This window comes from Anopheles marshallii, chromosome 3, assembly GCF_943734725.1.
Source record: "Anopheles marshallii chromosome 3, idAnoMarsDA_429_01, whole genome shotgun sequence".
NCBI classification, from domain to species: Eukaryota; Metazoa; Arthropoda; class Insecta; order Diptera; family Culicidae; genus Anopheles; species Anopheles marshallii.
Genome location: NC_071327.1, coordinates 23,342,706 through 23,358,735, shown reverse-complemented (window position 1 = coordinate 23,358,735; position 16,030 = coordinate 23,342,706). Strand labels below are relative to the sequence as shown.

The 16,030-nt window shown below is 44.7% G+C and overlaps 2 protein-coding genes across 2 annotated transcripts; one reads left to right on the top strand and one right to left on the bottom strand.

Annotated features, from left to right (window-relative positions):
* The first annotated feature begins 3,472 nt into the window (after positions 1-3,472).
* LOC128712390 (lysine--tRNA ligase-like) lies at positions 3,473-5,062 on the top strand. Its single transcript, XM_053807285.1, has one exon. It carries the CDS (start codon positions 3,473-3,475, stop codon positions 5,060-5,062), a length of 1,590 nt encoding a protein of 529 aa, XP_053663260.1.
* Positions 5,063-5,477: 415 nt separating this feature from the next.
* LOC128713831 (restin homolog) lies at positions 5,478-10,916 on the bottom strand. Its single transcript, XM_053808700.1, has 5 exons — positions 9,918-10,916; positions 8,542-8,759; positions 7,776-8,295; positions 7,413-7,664; positions 5,478-7,292 (listed from the first exon to the last, which is right to left on the bottom strand). Exons 1-5 carry the CDS (start codon positions 10,914-10,916, stop codon positions 5,478-5,480), a joined length of 3,804 nt encoding a protein of 1,267 aa, XP_053664675.1.
* Between the last annotated feature and the right edge of the window lie 5,114 nt (positions 10,917-16,030).

The following is a 16,030-nucleotide window of genomic DNA, read 5'->3' as shown; positions in this document are numbered from 1 at the left end:
TTGCATTCAATTGTAGATGAGAAGTCTGTGTTGTCCGGGCTGTGATTGTGTTTTTACGATGTGATTGAATTAAAAACAATCATCGAATTGGTCTTAAAACCTATAACTACAAAATATATATCAACAAGTGTAAGTGAAACAGAACCATTATTGGATTTCGTAACATATGCGACAATAATGTCGACCATTCCAACACTCTGTCGTTTCAAATGGTCATTTTGCAGTGTACTTTCCGCAAAAAGTTTCAATCATTCGTCTAAAGTCTGTTGAATTTAAGATGAGTAAGTTGTGTCCTTTTTGACGACGGCATAAAACCGAAACGCTCGATCAACGCGGAATCGTCGTTGCTTGTTAATCGAATTTTAATGACCTCAGTATCAGTGATGCTCATCGCTGCTGATTTCTTGAGGCACTGACTTTTTTTACACCCCGCCGCATAAACATGAACATGTGACAACTCAAACTTCCTTCTTGACACACATTTCCTCGTTTCCTTCATCCCTTGAGGTCATGTTGGTAAGGACTTTTAGAGATCCTGCCTAAAGGCGTTTAAAGTTGTGCGAATTTCCGCGAAAAGCACTGTGCACGGTGGGACATTCAACACAACAACAACAACGAAATGCAAAATTTGCCCTCCCATTTAGATACTACAGGCGCGAATATGGCCGCACAAGATAGAGATAAAATTCAAATTTATGCTCCACTCCAACTAATGAAAACGGCATCACAACAGGACCCGTTGCTTCGTGTCGCACCTCGAGAACCTTCTGACGAGTGGGTGGGTGTGTACGTGTTTGTTGTTCCAGTTCGATTGTCTTCCGGTCAGCAATGGCATGGGTTTGGCATGGGAATAGGATCGATCTGTTACGGTGTGGTGGTTTTTCCTTTTCCATTCGCAATTCGCCGTGCCTTTTCTGCGATTCTTGACCCACCGCACTACATACCTCAAACCGCAACGTGGCTGGAAAGGAGATAACAAAAGTTGGTTGACATAAATTCGCCCTCCTTTCTATCCTTTCGAATCCAAACACATTGGACTGTCGGCCACTGTCGGCGTCTAACTACGCTTTTCCGACCTGAGCACCGAGTTTCACATTGTGAATTTTACGTTTCTCTCCCAATGGTTGGATGTGGTAGGAGAAATACTCGGTGTGGATCTGTGCGTTTGCTGGAAATTACGATCCAATCCATTCGCTGTGGCTTCTTTTACAACTTGGTCTGATGCACTGCAATGAACGTTTTCCTCTCAAAGGCTGGAGGATACCTCCGTAATATTGAAAGATATCGAAGTATCAGGTCGTAAAGAGGTTCTTCATCCATTCGCTCAAACATTATGTGGCGGGATTAAGCTCATTTTTCCATTTGCATTAAAGAAGCTACACAATTCATTAGGTTAACATTCATTCAGTCTTAACTCCCATGATGCATATCGAATGGAGTCGAACTTATCTTTCTAGAGCACGTCATCCGAAACATTCTCGTTAGTAGTTTTGGGCCTTACAGTGACACATGTTTGCTACATTTATATGAACGCCTCTAATGAACGCCTCTGGATGTTCCGCCACATCCCACCAAGACACAATTGTGGAAACGATTGTTTTAACTTGCACTACATCATGTCTTTCGCACCACCATATTGTCTATTTCGGATCACATTCAAGACACTCCCTGAGCGGTGTACGAACCATCGAAGTCTCTTGAACAGAAACAAGAAACTATGGCGAATCGAAGCTTCTTGCAAATGACGTTCTCGGGGTCTTTTGAGAGCATTGTGAATGCACGTCGAACAAGCGAGTTTTAACGAACGAAATTGAATCATTTAAGTGTGCATCGATCAATGAACGGGAAGTGTAATTCGATCGGTGTTTGAAGGACTTGGGTTTAAGAAAGAGAGCACACTGAGTTCTTAATTAATTTGAAACATAATTCCGACCCGATTCGATTCTCGTTCGCCAAACATTAATGATTTTCTTCAACTCAAGTTATACTTGAATCAACCATTCTGATAGAAAATACTAAATTGTGGTTCCACGGAGTTTCGATTTATTTTCGAACAAAAAGGTTTCGACTCTTTGATAAATGAACTATGCCGCGATTATTATTTTCTGAAATTCATCCAAAATTATAAATTGCGCCGGTAATAGCCGTGCTTGGCGAAACATAATTTACCGCTTCTAAACAGAAGTGAACCCAACACTTTAATGTATAAATATTATCCCTCCCTCAGCTCCAATTAACACGCCCGTAGCGAACGATCGCAAACGCCTAGTCTAAGCAAATCGTTCGACCCGAAACAAACACTCGGATCCCACGGAAGCACATTGTGCTGACGAGCGTTTCATTATTTTCCGCTGTAAATGCCACACTATTTCGGAAACCGTTCGACTTTCGCACCAAAAACTAACGGGACGCTTAATTTATGCTCATGAATATTAAACCGATCAATTTTCCCACCCAACCATTTGCCTATGGGTAGATTGTAGTAGTGGCTCTGTTTGCTAACTTTGTCGGTGGCTGATGCCTGATCAGCTGGAAACTAAATCATACTGTGTGCTCAGTCAACTCAAACCAGCTCTTGCTCGACAGAAAGTCATCTCCCCTGGTGCACTGGTGGGTGATCCATCTGAAAGTTAAACGACTAAACGATTGCTTCGGGAAGGGATATCGTTGATATGATGCGTTAACAATCAACACGTTAGCAAATTTCCGTAAGGATACGTTCCCAAACCAAACCTTTCGACGCACAGGCAAACAAGTAAAACGTTTAAGTAAAACTTCGTATGTAGACGTAGTTTAAAGAGCAGAAGAAATTTCATCCCACCACAAATTAGCGTGTTAAGCGAGTTGGATGATGCAAACATATGTGAAGTAGAACTGACTGCGGAATTTAAATGTAATTTAAAAAAAACGCATGCTTTGAAAGTGATCTAAATCTAATCTGTCAAATAAACCGTTGATGAGTGACAACTTGTGAGTGAGTTGTATCTCGTGAGCTAATTGGAACTCACCTCAGGTTATCTCATGTCATTCAGTTCAGCGTCGCGTTTCGTAAAGGTAACCCGGCACGTGGTGCGCTACATTTTAATCAATTTTCTGGTCATATTCTGTGTAAGTTGTGTTAAAGAAACTGGTAATTGTGCTCATCAGCACTTATGGCACTGTAATCGTCCCCGTTACACCATCAAAATAGTAATTATGTTTCGTTTCAACGACCAGAAGCAGTGCTCGTTTGTAGCACACTAGTGCATTGTTGGCGCCAAAGCGTATGATGTGACAAAGTTTCGTATGGGTCCTAGGCTTCCAAAGGGGAACAATTGTATGACTTTTCTACGAAATACGAAAAAGTGTATAACTTTTCCGTTCTTTTCTCAACTAGTGTTCACCGTCCGTGACTGTTTGAATGTTTTGGTTGATGCAATATCTTGTTCGTTTCATCTCATTTTAGCAAGCAATCCCAAAAAGTTTGATGAACATGCGACCGATTACTCCAAACGCATACTTTACGCACCGCAGCGCTGCCATAAATGAGATGAAGAAGGATCCTTTGAATGATCCGTATCCGCACAAGTTTCACGTAACCATTTCTATTGGTGATTTCATCGAAAAGTATAATAATCTCCTGCCCGGAACAGTGCTAAATGCCTCTTACGTTAGTGTGGCCGGTCGGATTCAAGACATGCGTAAATATGGTTCAACGTTCATGTTTTTGGACCTACATGGAATGGAACTGAAGCTCCAGATCATGGCCAATACACAGATGTATCAAAGTGAAAAGCAGTTTTATGAGGACACTTCAAAATTGTGGCGTGGTGACATCATCGGTGTGGTGGGTGCACCAGGCAAAACCAAGAAAGGTGTGCTTTCGGTAATGGCCAAGAAAATACAACTGCTTGCACCGTGTCTCCACATGCTGCCCCAGCTGCATTGCGGTCTAAAGGATAAGGAGACGCGATACCGCCAGCGCTATCTCGATCTGATGCTGAACAACAACGTGCGCTCCATTTTCGTGACTCGTGCTAGAATCATCAGCTACATACGACAATTTCTCGACAGCTTTGGATTTCTGGAGGTGGAAACACCTATGATGAGTATGATTGCAGGTGGTGCTAATGCCAAACCGTTCGTCACACACCATAACGACCTGCACATGGATCTCTTTTTACGCATTGCACCGGAGCTGCATTTGAAAATGTTGATCATCGGGGGGTTCGATCGTGTGTACGAAATAGGGCGACAGTTCCGTAACGAAGGCATGAATCTGACGCACAATCCCGAATTTACAACATGCGAGTTCTACATGGCGTACGCGGACTATAACGATATCATTGTGATGACGGAAAAGCTGTTGTCCAGTTTGGTGCACACCATTCATGGTTCCTACAAAATTACGTACCATCCGCAAGGTCCCGAAGGGGCCGAGGTTGAGATTGATTTTACGCCACCGTTTAAACGCATCTCTATGCTAAGCTCGCTGGAAGAAGAGCTGGGTGTGAAATTCCCACCCGGCGATCAGCTGAACAAACCGGAAGCAGTGAAATTTCTGGACGATCTATGCATAAATAACAACGTTGACTGTGAATCACCACGTTCAGCATCCCGTTTGTTGGACAAACTGGTCGGAAAGGTTCTGGAAGCAAACTGCCACCATCCCACGTTTCTTTGTGACCATCCGCAAATGATGAGTCCGCTGGCGAAGAAACACCGCACGCAGCCGGGCTTGACGGAACGGTTCGAACTGTTTGTCATGGGGAAGGAAATCTGCAACGCCTACAACGAATTAAACGATCCGGATGTACAGCGCCAGCGGTTTAAGCAACAGGCTGCCGACAAAGCCATTGGAGATGACGAAGCCCAGCCGGTGGACGAGAACTTCTGCACTGCGCTCGAGTATGGTTTGCCGCCGACCAGCGGATGGGGTATGGGTATCGATCGGCTGGCAATGTTGCTGACAGACTGCAACAGCATCAAGGAAGTGTTGCTGTTTCCGGCTATGAAGCCAGATAATACAATCCGTAAGAAAACGATCAGAACATCAACATCAGAACAAAACGTAACCGAATGAAATTGGCTAAAGCTTAATTCATATTTTTCTAAGGTTTAACAGTTAAATTTCTTTCTAACTATTTTTTTTGTTTTCATTGACATCTACAATGGATTGCTTCCAGAAACAAATCATTCCTTTACAATACAAATAATACAATGTGGTTTATTGAACTGGAAAGAATATGCTTAAAATTAATTCACTTTTTACCATTCGTCTCATCAATCGACTTTGCTCAGTCGTTAAAACTGTTCCTTAACCTGTTCCACTTTAGTTTACTTTATTCTCTCTTGTTCGTCAACGACAGATGCGACTTCTGTCCCTGAAACTCTTTTCCTCTGGCTCTGTGCACACGGTATTATTAATAGTTGGCAATCAGATGTGGATGTCTTTTGGTACGAGGTAGGTGGCTTTGGGATCGCTAGCTAATCCCTTTCTAAGACTGTTCAGGATTTTCACTGGATGTTTCCGAATCGTGCAGTGAAGCGTTTTCATCTGCCAAAAGGTTGCTTACTTCCTCCATGACTTCCTCGTCCGACACAAGCACTAGCTCTATTGGTCCCATGGGCATGTAAGGTCCAGCTACGGTGTAATCTTGTGGCTCCTGCTCCACGGCGCTTTCCTGCTGAACTGGCAACTCCACCGCTGCTGGTGCGCAAGGCTCTATTGGTACAGATTCATCGCCCGGCTTCGTTTGTTCTGAGCCGTTGGTTTCGACGCTTGCTTCCGGTTCATTAGTCGCCGGGGAACCGTACCGACTGTGCAGCATGTCAAGCTTCGTCGTGAGACTACTGCCCCGACGCACTGTTTGATTCATTTGCCTCAGCAACTTTTGACTTTCGTTCTCGAGCCGTTCAAGCCGCTCGGCCCGTGCCGACGTGTACTCTCGTTCTTTGTCGGTGAGACTGGACAGATCGACCGTGGGGCTCGTTTGTGCCTCACCTGAGCAACCGGGCACGGGAGATGGTTCCGATTGCCGGGCCATGAACCCGTTGTGGATCTCATCGATCTGTGCCGCTATTTCGCTACCCCGGTGGACCGTTTTCGAAAGCCTATTGCGGAACTCTTTCGCTTCGCGCTCAAGCCGCTCCAGCCGTTCGGCCCGTCTCTGCAGGTATTTCTGTTCGTCCTCGCTCAGCACTACCTGGTCGTCGGGTTTATCTCCGGTGCTGCCCGTTCCTTCGTGCTGTGCTGCTTGTGGATCTTCCGCAGGAGATGCCGACGGCGTTGGTGACGAGTATCGGTCCAACCTGGAATTGAGTTCGGCCATTCTTTGCAAACGTGCTTCCCGTTTCCGTTGGAACAGTTCCTCACTCGATAGCTCCCGGTCGGCGTCGGGGTGTGACGATGCATCCGGTCCTTCGAGGCGTTGCTGCGTGACCGACGATTCGGCACGTTCGTCCATTACGGCCAACTCCAAACATTCCAGCTCCTCCTCACTCAGCTCACTTGCACTTTCGTTCTCGCTGTACTCGCCCTCGGCATTGTCGTTCCCGGTGCCGGTTCGCTCAAAGTCCTGCTCCTCGCCATCATCGTCCTCACCATCTTCGTCGTCTTCCACCACTTCCTGCCCTGCCTCGGCTAGGTTCATCAATCGGAGAAACATATCCTGGGCCGATTCCTTCTGACCCGCATCATTGTGCCTTTTCTTGCCCTTTTTCGAGGCCGACCTACGCTTCTTTCGCAATACCACAGGAATTTCCTCCGGTTCTGGGCCCGCCTCATCTTCCTCGTACGGGAAGATGGGTAAGTCTTCGATCTTTTCATTGCAAAACTGGTTTGCTCGTTCGACATTCTCCAGCGATTTCATATCGGACTCGCTGTGCGCCCTTCGCAACACACTTGCGATGGCGAGATGGTAGATATTCGATACCGACCTACCAACAAAACATTTATCCAATCGTCCAACCGTCTGGTTCCATTTGTCCGACTCCAATGCTCCACTGTAGACCGGGGACTGCTGATTAGCCAAACTTGACTTCCGTTTCGAGTCCTCCTCCTCATCGGACGGCTGTTCATCACTGTATCCACTTTCGCCCGAGTTATTCAGCGAGTCTTGCTTTCGGCGTGCGGCAAAGTCCGCCTTTAGGGACTTCCACTGATCTTCGGACTCGATGTTTTTCTCTCGTGCGGCCGACCATTTCAGCCGGCAGTATTCAAGCTCTTCTTTGAGTTCGCTAAGCAGTCGGCGCTTCTGCTGCAGATGATAGCGTAATATTTGTTCCTGCGTATGTAACTGACGATGCTGGCGCTGTTATGGAGAAAAGGCAAAAAAAAGAAAATTTTTATTAATTCCATTCTGGCCAGTGGCTAAGTTACTGTTTATTTGGAACAGTTTCAATTACAACAAACAAACAAAACTATAACGTACCTGCATTTTTCCCACCAGATGCCAAGTCTTTGTCAGTTCCAAACTCACAGCACTGAGTCGTTTCTCCTGCGAATCGAGCCTCCGCTCCAGATGGGAGTTCAGTGTCCGCAGTCGGTTGGTTTCCTTCTTAAGGGACTTCTTCTCCAGTATCAAATCCTTCAGCTTGATGTACGTCTTGCTAACGCTAACGACCGTTTTCGGTCCGTTTCGCGTCTGCACCGACTTGAGACATTCTTCGCTCTCGCCCCCTTCCTGCAAAGAGCATCAAACAGCATCATCATCATCATCATCGTTATCCTTACCGTAACCACGCCGCGTCGTGTGTGAAAAGGTATGCATCACTCGTTGTTCGCTGTTGCTTACCACAAACGGAACCGGCTGCGCTCGTTCCTGATGGTTCACCAGCTCAATCAACACCCGCCAGACTTTTGGCAACTTGTCAGCAATCTGTTCCGGGGATGCCTTCTGCACATCAGTAAACTCCTCCTCACCGCTCGCGTCCGGTTCGTCCTGTTCCGTCCCATCCGTTTCGGTCCGTTCGTTCGCTTCGTCCACTTCCGTGATTAGATCGTAGAGGGCACGCGGCAGGAACGCTCCCGTGTCGATGGTTTCCGCTTCGTCCTTCGTCATCTCGATCAGCAGATCTCGGTTCTCTTCCAGCACTGCGGCCAACTTGTCGATATTAACATCGCTCACGGTCGGCTTGCGGCTCATGCCGAGCAGGAACTTTGAAATGAACTGATTGACAACTCCCATCTCGAGCTGCAGTTGCTTCGATTCGGCTTGCGATTGAGACAGTTTCTCTTGCGTCAGCTCCAGTTCCGTCCGCAACCGGGTAAGATCCGTTTGCAAACTATCCATCAATGCTTCCAGATTTTTATTTCTGCAAACAGAAAGGAATGCATAATAAAGGATGCCGGCACACAGATCTGTCTGTGTCGGCATGTAGACAAAAGCGTAATAAAACAGTTTTTTTTTGCGTAGAGAACAAAAATATCCACACCACACACAGTGACGGTATGGCGCAGTATTATTTTCCCGACGCTCCATTCTGCCTTTGCCCCGTACATACTCGCGCACATCCTCCCACAGCAGACATTGTGTCTGAGGGTGGTGGGTTTCTACTTACTTTTCCTGCTCGGTCGCGAGTTCGTTCTTCTTCAGATCCAACTGGCGGACCAAATTGTCACGCTCCATTCTCGAGACACGTTCGCGCTCCTCGTATAGATCTCTTAGGTTGCGAATGTTTGTCAGCTGTCGATCATACTCCCGACGGAGATCGTCGGACATAATTTGCAATTCGCGCTCCTGCAAAGTGTCCTCAATCTGGCGCAGTTTTCCTTTCAGCTGCGGGATGGGAAAAGTGTGTGGTTTGTTCGATCGTGAGTCATATGTAAATTAATAACACATTTCCCGTGATTGTGAATTCTATTCGTGCAACAAGATTATTCTAGTGGAATTATGGCGCAATTGAGACAGCTCACGCGACGGTCGATGAGACGCCCTATTTTCTGAGTATGATTCATGGGCTTTTATTGGAGGACGTGTTGAGTTCAAATAATTAACGTTCAGAAAATGACAGTCTTTACTAGGGATTTTGTATTTTTTGTACAATTAAATAAACAAAACGGTTATTAAAAACAATTGCATTAATAATTCTATGCAATATTGGATAAGTACAAGGAGATCTTTTAAAATTTATATCGAAAAAAAACAAAACACCTCCAAGATGTTGGCGCTGTTTTGTCATTGTTATTTCCCCCCAGAAGTCTTCCGCAAAATTCCAGCTGGCACAGCGGTACTCGTTTCTCAAGCCCATTCATTCTTCCGGCAACTGATGCTGGAGCCAACAGAAATGTTCATTCATGCCCATTTAGGGCAGCATCGGCAAAGGTCACCATCAGCCGGCATCGCGTAGCCCGACGTACGAAGATCAATGCGTCCATAGATCATGTGTGCAAGCGTGTGCGAGCAAGATCACCTAAAACCCGTCCCGTCGTAAGCGAGAGACCGGATAATTAGCAGACCAGCGAAAGAACGAAAGAGCAAAGTAGCGCGAATAGTCGCGCGACCTTCACATTGCCGTGTGTCATTTGGCAACAGCTTGGACGTCGCGGTGCATAAGCATAGTCTACCGCGGACAAGTTCAAAACATCTTCCACACCTGCCGAAGACGGTGCACAACTATTTGGCGCAAAACCACAACAAACTTGTTTATGCCGCGTGCTTCCCATGTGATGTTGACTTCGATCGTAACAAAGCGTCATGAGTTGTGTACTTGCGTTGTGCGCAGTGCTGGAGATCGTTGATGGGGATCTTTGTCTTGATCGTTTTATACAGAGATGTTTACAAGCTACGATCAAGATTTATCACTGTACAAATCAGTTATAAATACACACTTCAGCTAGTAGCGTTAACCTTCAAAATCTTCTCACACTGATCACTCATTTTCGAAATCACTAATATAAACAGTCGTCACAATACATTAGAAATTCCATCGCTTACCTGCTCTACTTGATCCTCCCGTATTGCGATAATCTCCTTTCCAGCCTTTATGACGTCCTTGAGCGATTTCACCTGATTCCGCAGCTGATCGACATCCGTTTGCAGTGATAGTGCCTCCGCCTGGGAAATCTGCAGTCGGAACTGCGTCTCGGCCAGTTCCGCTTTCAGTGTCCGAGCTGCACTGCTTTGTCGCGAGCTGTCCGCCAATGCTTCGTCCTGTTGCGCGCGAAGCTGCGCTTTCAACTGAGCCAACTCGTGGCGCAGCTCGAGCAGCTCACCGGTTGTGGACTGTAGCGCGTGCTGTGACTCAGCCAGCTCTCTCTTCAACGCCAACCGTTCGTCATCCGCTCGTTCGACGCTTTGTCCGCGGGCCGATGAACTCGGATCTCGCGGTTCATCTACCGCAGCTTCCGCGTTCACTCGTACGGCCGGTTCCAGCGCATTCTCACCATTCGCGACGATCTCCAACGCTTCGCGTCTCACGTCACACAACGGTGACGCGGTGGATGTGTCTGTGCCGGGTTCTCCGTGCGGCGAACGCTCGCCGTGTGTCTGCTGCTCTGCCAACTGATGCTCTTGCTGCTGAACGTACTTGATCAATGCACGGTTGCGGCTTTTCTCCTCGGCCAACGCGTTCCGCAGATGCTCCAGCTCATCCTTCACTGCCGCCAGCTTCGATTGGTGCAGCTGTCGCTTCTGCTGCAGGTCACGGCGAAATTTTGCCAACTCGGTTGTCATCTTCCGTGCTCTACACTTTGCCGTCATGCTATCATCGCTATCGTCTGCAGCGTCACTGTCGGGTGCATGTTGTTGTGGGTCGTCTTTTTGCTCAGGGTCATCCTTTGGCGGTACCGTATCGTGTAATTCGTCATCTGTTTTCATTGCGGCACCGGTTTCGGGGACCGTACCATTTGGGACAGTGTGGATGGGCGTGGATGTGGATTCTCTTTCGGATGTTTGGATTTCCCGGCCATCGTTGGCCGACTGTACGCCCCCCATTTTTCACCACGCAGATCAAACTCTGCACACAGCCACACGCGTATTGGAAGAGAAAAAGTAAAAGAAAAACGTAAGACACCGAGAGAGAGGGAGAATGAGAGAGAGAGAAGCACAGTTTTTTTTTCTTGTCACCGCACAACAAGTAAATCTGCTAACAATCAGAGCATACGATCGCGAAACAGTCGTGACACATAATTAACCGTTTGGCGATTCTCATTCGCTACTGCGTCGCCATCACATGTCGGATCAGTTGTATTTCTTCGTGTAAGCAATGAGGAAAATAATAAATTCCTCGTACACAACCGTAACAAAAGCGTACAATTCGAGGGCTGAATATAAATTTAAACTACTGCAACACAACCGAAGCGCAGGAAAATGGCAGAGCACACATCGAACACACAGCGCGGTATTAATTGATGGAAAAACGAACGGAAAGATGGAAAATTGCACTCAACTACTAACCAGAATCACAAAAACCAAACGCGAACAAAGCGCGAGGATGTCTTTTCAAGTGGCAGCGATCGTTTAGACTGAGCTATTTTTGGTCGACCGCCGTACAGTTGACCGACAAACTCGCCGACGACACCGTTAAAATTTTACCCGATCGCTGCTGGGAGGAATAGAACCAGTGGAAGGCGGAAGGTTGGCGACTTTGCTTGCCGTAGATTTTCCTGCATCGTGTTAGCGTCGCAGGCCCAAGCAAACTAGCAACTGATGAGTGTGTGTGTGTGGGCGCGTGCGCATTACGATCATTACGATTGCGCACTCGAAAGCAGATCGTTTTGAAGTTTGGTTTAGTCGGTTGACGAGAAAAAATGTTTAGATTTTGGAATCAATTTTGGAATAGTGAACTGAATGCTTGATCGCGCTCTGGTAAAAAAAAAACTTTATGTCAAAATATTTAATGTAACCAAGTTTTCAAATAGTTTTGTGGTACTCCTTTCACTATTACACCATTGCGAACTACGATCAGAACTTTTGCAATCACCTTACCGTACCTCCTCGCAAGAAACGAGTAGCAGACACACAAAACCAACCAACATCTAGTCTCGGGCATGACGATAAACGCTCGAAATTGATTTTGTCTATTTATAATCAAAAGCGAAAAGACCACCAATTAGACTAAATATGAGAGTATTGTGGCGGGCAACGAACGCATTCCGGCAGCGTAATCCTTCGGCTGATGTCAACGTGAGCAACAACCAAAAAAAAAACCTCCCCGACAGCGGCGTTGGCTTAAACCACGCCAAGAGAGAAGACGGTGTAAACGGCGAAAAAGCGCTGATTTAAATGAGAAAATGCGAACGGCTAATGCGAGAGATTAGAGTGGTTGTGATTAAACAGACGAAAAACAAACTCATCTACTGATTGAGCAATCAGGCGGGGAAAATAGCCTTCAGATCAACAGCGCTACACCTAATCAAGTGACTTTTCTCCAGTGGTCGAATGTTTCCACAGTCCCGACATAAAAAAAATATTACAAATCGTCCATTTTTGTTGATGGTTTCCACATCCCGTCTTTTTTGCTTTCTGTGCAAATAAGCGTAGCGAGCAAGTTGTTTTGTTGTGTGCGAAATATGCATCACATAATTAAACATCTGTTCATTGCGTTCAGTAGCGCGCACACGGCCAGTTTAAAATTAGACCGTGAAAGATTTATTGTTTGTTAAAAGCTTCCTGCATTGGTCTTAACTGGAGGTAAATTAGAGACTTTTATGAGACCGGCAGAATGAATAACGCCTATCGAGGTAAAGCTGTAAAGGTGGAAATTTAGACTTGCGAGCTGATCGTAAGGAGAACACTTGGGAAATGGTAAATGGGTTTGAAGTGAATTATGATAAGCATTAATCTCACTCGTGTTTCGCGTTGAATAATAAGCACAACGAATGTGTAATGTTGTTAATTATGATTCATTTAATGATTTACATTGCATTAAAAAGCGAGAGTTAACAATCCAAATTAATTCATTACTGATTCCTGCAATTATTATTACTGTACAATAACGTTTAAAATTCATTGCTTGACTTAATCCAACCGGTCTATAAACCGTACTGCTCACAATCACACTCTTTTATACTTCGTGCAATTTTCCGCAAATGATTGTAATCTCAATCACGTTCCAGCTCGGTCAAAAGTGAACACCTACAGGGAAACACCTGGACCCGAAATCCTGAAACGGGATGGAATGATTCTTGTGTAAAAGATGAATAAATATTCAAATATTTTTCCACCAACATTCTTACGCTCTGCGTCATCAATCTTCATTCGTTTGAAGTGTCAGCATGGTTCTCCATAGTCTATTTTGTCCGTCAATTCTAAGCTTATCAGCAAGTTCCGAGTAGCAGTTGTAGAGGTCTGTGTCAATCATCACCACCATCCGGCAGCTTGGGAGGATTCGAGCATCAGGTGCGGTAAGGAATCAGTTTACCTATTTGTCACTTCCAATAATAGTTAAATATAACAGATTGTTTTCTTCTTTTTGAAATAACATAAAAAGGATATAAAGTGACATTCATTTTTGTTGGAAAGCGCAGAAACCATGTTTACTAATTTACTAATTTTTGTTGCTTTGTTTTAGGCCGAGAAGTGTGATAACTTAAGTTACAATAAGTTTAAAAACCCCAACTGTTAAGTAAGATCAAGAACGAAAGTATAAGCGAATTGTCACTCCGCTAAACAAACTGTTGGCCTCAGTATTCCAATCGCGACAACGCTTTGGAGACATCATTCAAATGACACTCGTTTCATTAAAGCAAATTAGAGAAACATTTAGCAGCCCGTCCGTCCGCATGGGTGCTCTTTCGGTCTTTCGGACTACTTTGCGAAAACTTGGCTAATGCTTTTCTTTACGTCGCTAATAATGATTAGGTAGCAAAACCGGGGGATCAATTCGGTGAGTCCCATCACAGCAATTCCCCAAAGATGGGACTGATATAATCGAAATGGGAAAACTTTGTCCTTTTTGTCCGTCCTACGGTCCAGCAAACGGTGTAAGCGGATGGTTTCAATTTTTGTTTTTGTGTGTTACAGTAGAAGTGTGTTTCCTTAAACAATTATTGTATCAACTCGACCCATTGCGCGATGTCTTATGAAAAATTATTTGCCAGTTGTTATTTCTCATTACGCAACAAAAATAGACGAAATGTGTTAAGCAATACGCAATGATTGCCATCAGGCACAAGCTGACTAAGTTTGTCACCATCGTAGCGTTTTATTGTGCCATTCTTACCTAAACCTGCTTGATCTTTCGGTCGGGTTTGGGTAACAATGCTGAGGATGCTGAATAAAATCCAATCCAGGAGCGTCTATTTTTGGAAACCATTCATTCTCCTCACAAAGTTCGTCTACGGCGCATTGAGCTGGTGTGGATTTGATCAACCTCACAGCAGAAGCTTGCTAGAGTGCAGAGTCATGGGAAGAATAAGACGAGTCGACTCTATCTTCATTGGTTATGTTTAAGTTGTCCTTTGACACGGTCAATGCTTGAGGTAACGTCCGAACGAAGGATAAATCGATTGACAACAAAAAAAAACGCCAAACTGGATCAATTTGAAGACACTTCATTTTTGTCTCTATCCTTCTCTCTCTGATCGATGCTCTTGCTCGATTGCACAACCAGAGGGCACGTGTAGCATCTTCCCCATCCCTCAAAAACACACACAGCAATCGGACGGAGGGAAAATGGTGCATGGAAAATGGAACCGTTTGATAAAAGTTTCACGTTTATGATTAAACTAATTTTTCCAACCCAACGGTGAAGTGGAGCGTTCTGCATACAAGATTTGCTCACTTCTGAAACTCTGCTGCACTTGAGCACTTGAGCGGTGTGTACTATGAAATAGATGGAGATAAAGACAAAGCGCACTAACATTTACTGCCGTACGAAACGCACTCCACACCGGTTCCAGTTCCAGTTTTGGCAGAAATGGCAAGAACGAACATTGATGCGTCGTCGTAATGTGCAAGAAGGAAAAGTTTCACCATTTTTGACGTACGTCGTTTTTCACGCTCACACTTATGCTTTCCTTTGTGTGTGGCTGTGTGTGTGTGTGTGTGTGGGTAAGTTTGGTAAAAGTTCCTACCGGTTTTGTTTGCCTTCGTTTGGAACGCTTCACAGCCCGGGCAATAACGTCGATTAAGGACTGGGAGTAACTTTCTCTTCAGTGACCAACTCATTTGCATTCCTGTCGAATAAGATAGAGTTAAATGGGTGAAGGTGGTTTTTACGAAGAATGTTTAAAAATTTTAAGGTTGAAAGAACAAATCCCCAGAGAGAGAATATGTTTCGCAATGGAATCGTTGTGATGCTCTCTTTACTGAAAGAGTTTATTTTTAGTTTTGAAAAAAACATTATTAAATTAACCAAAAAAAAATGAATAGCATTAACTAAACATTGTTTTATTTAATTTATTTAAGTTGAATCAAAAAGTAAATATTTTTCTCATTCTAAACAATAATCAGCCAACATCAATGCAGAACATATAACACACCGGCTGGTTGTACTTTTACTCACACTTGGAAAACGGAATGCATTAAAACTTTTCCACCTATGCTCAACTGTGCAAGGATGTGCATAATGAGGGTGTATGGCTCTGCATATCCATCCATGTACACTCGGCAACAAATTAAACAAGAAAAGTTTCTTTAATGGGGTTTGTCATCAATTACGTCACAAACAGATGTGGGAACGCATATGATAAGGATTAAATAAACTTTCTTTTTGTGAGGTAATATCAGTTACAAGTATAAAGCTTATAAAATATATCATGTGGTAACTATGGCTTAGAACTGTATGATGATCGTATGAGGTAAGCCAATCATTTGCTATACGAATTTGAATGAAAGTAGTAGATATTCTCCACAGTAAATCAATACGACCATTGAAAGTCCCAGTTAGCCTGTAACATATCATGTCCGTCTAACGTCAAATTTCGTGCTTGAAATGTCCATTTCTAACATGTGCATAAGAGTCAACGTATTAAAACCCCCCGGAAGATCCAGTAATGAACGTGCAAATGTAATGTGCAGACAGGATGCTAATGTGCAAGTATCATGTCTACCATATTACCTTACCAGGACGTGTCTACAAATCCGTTGAAATAATGGAAATTAGA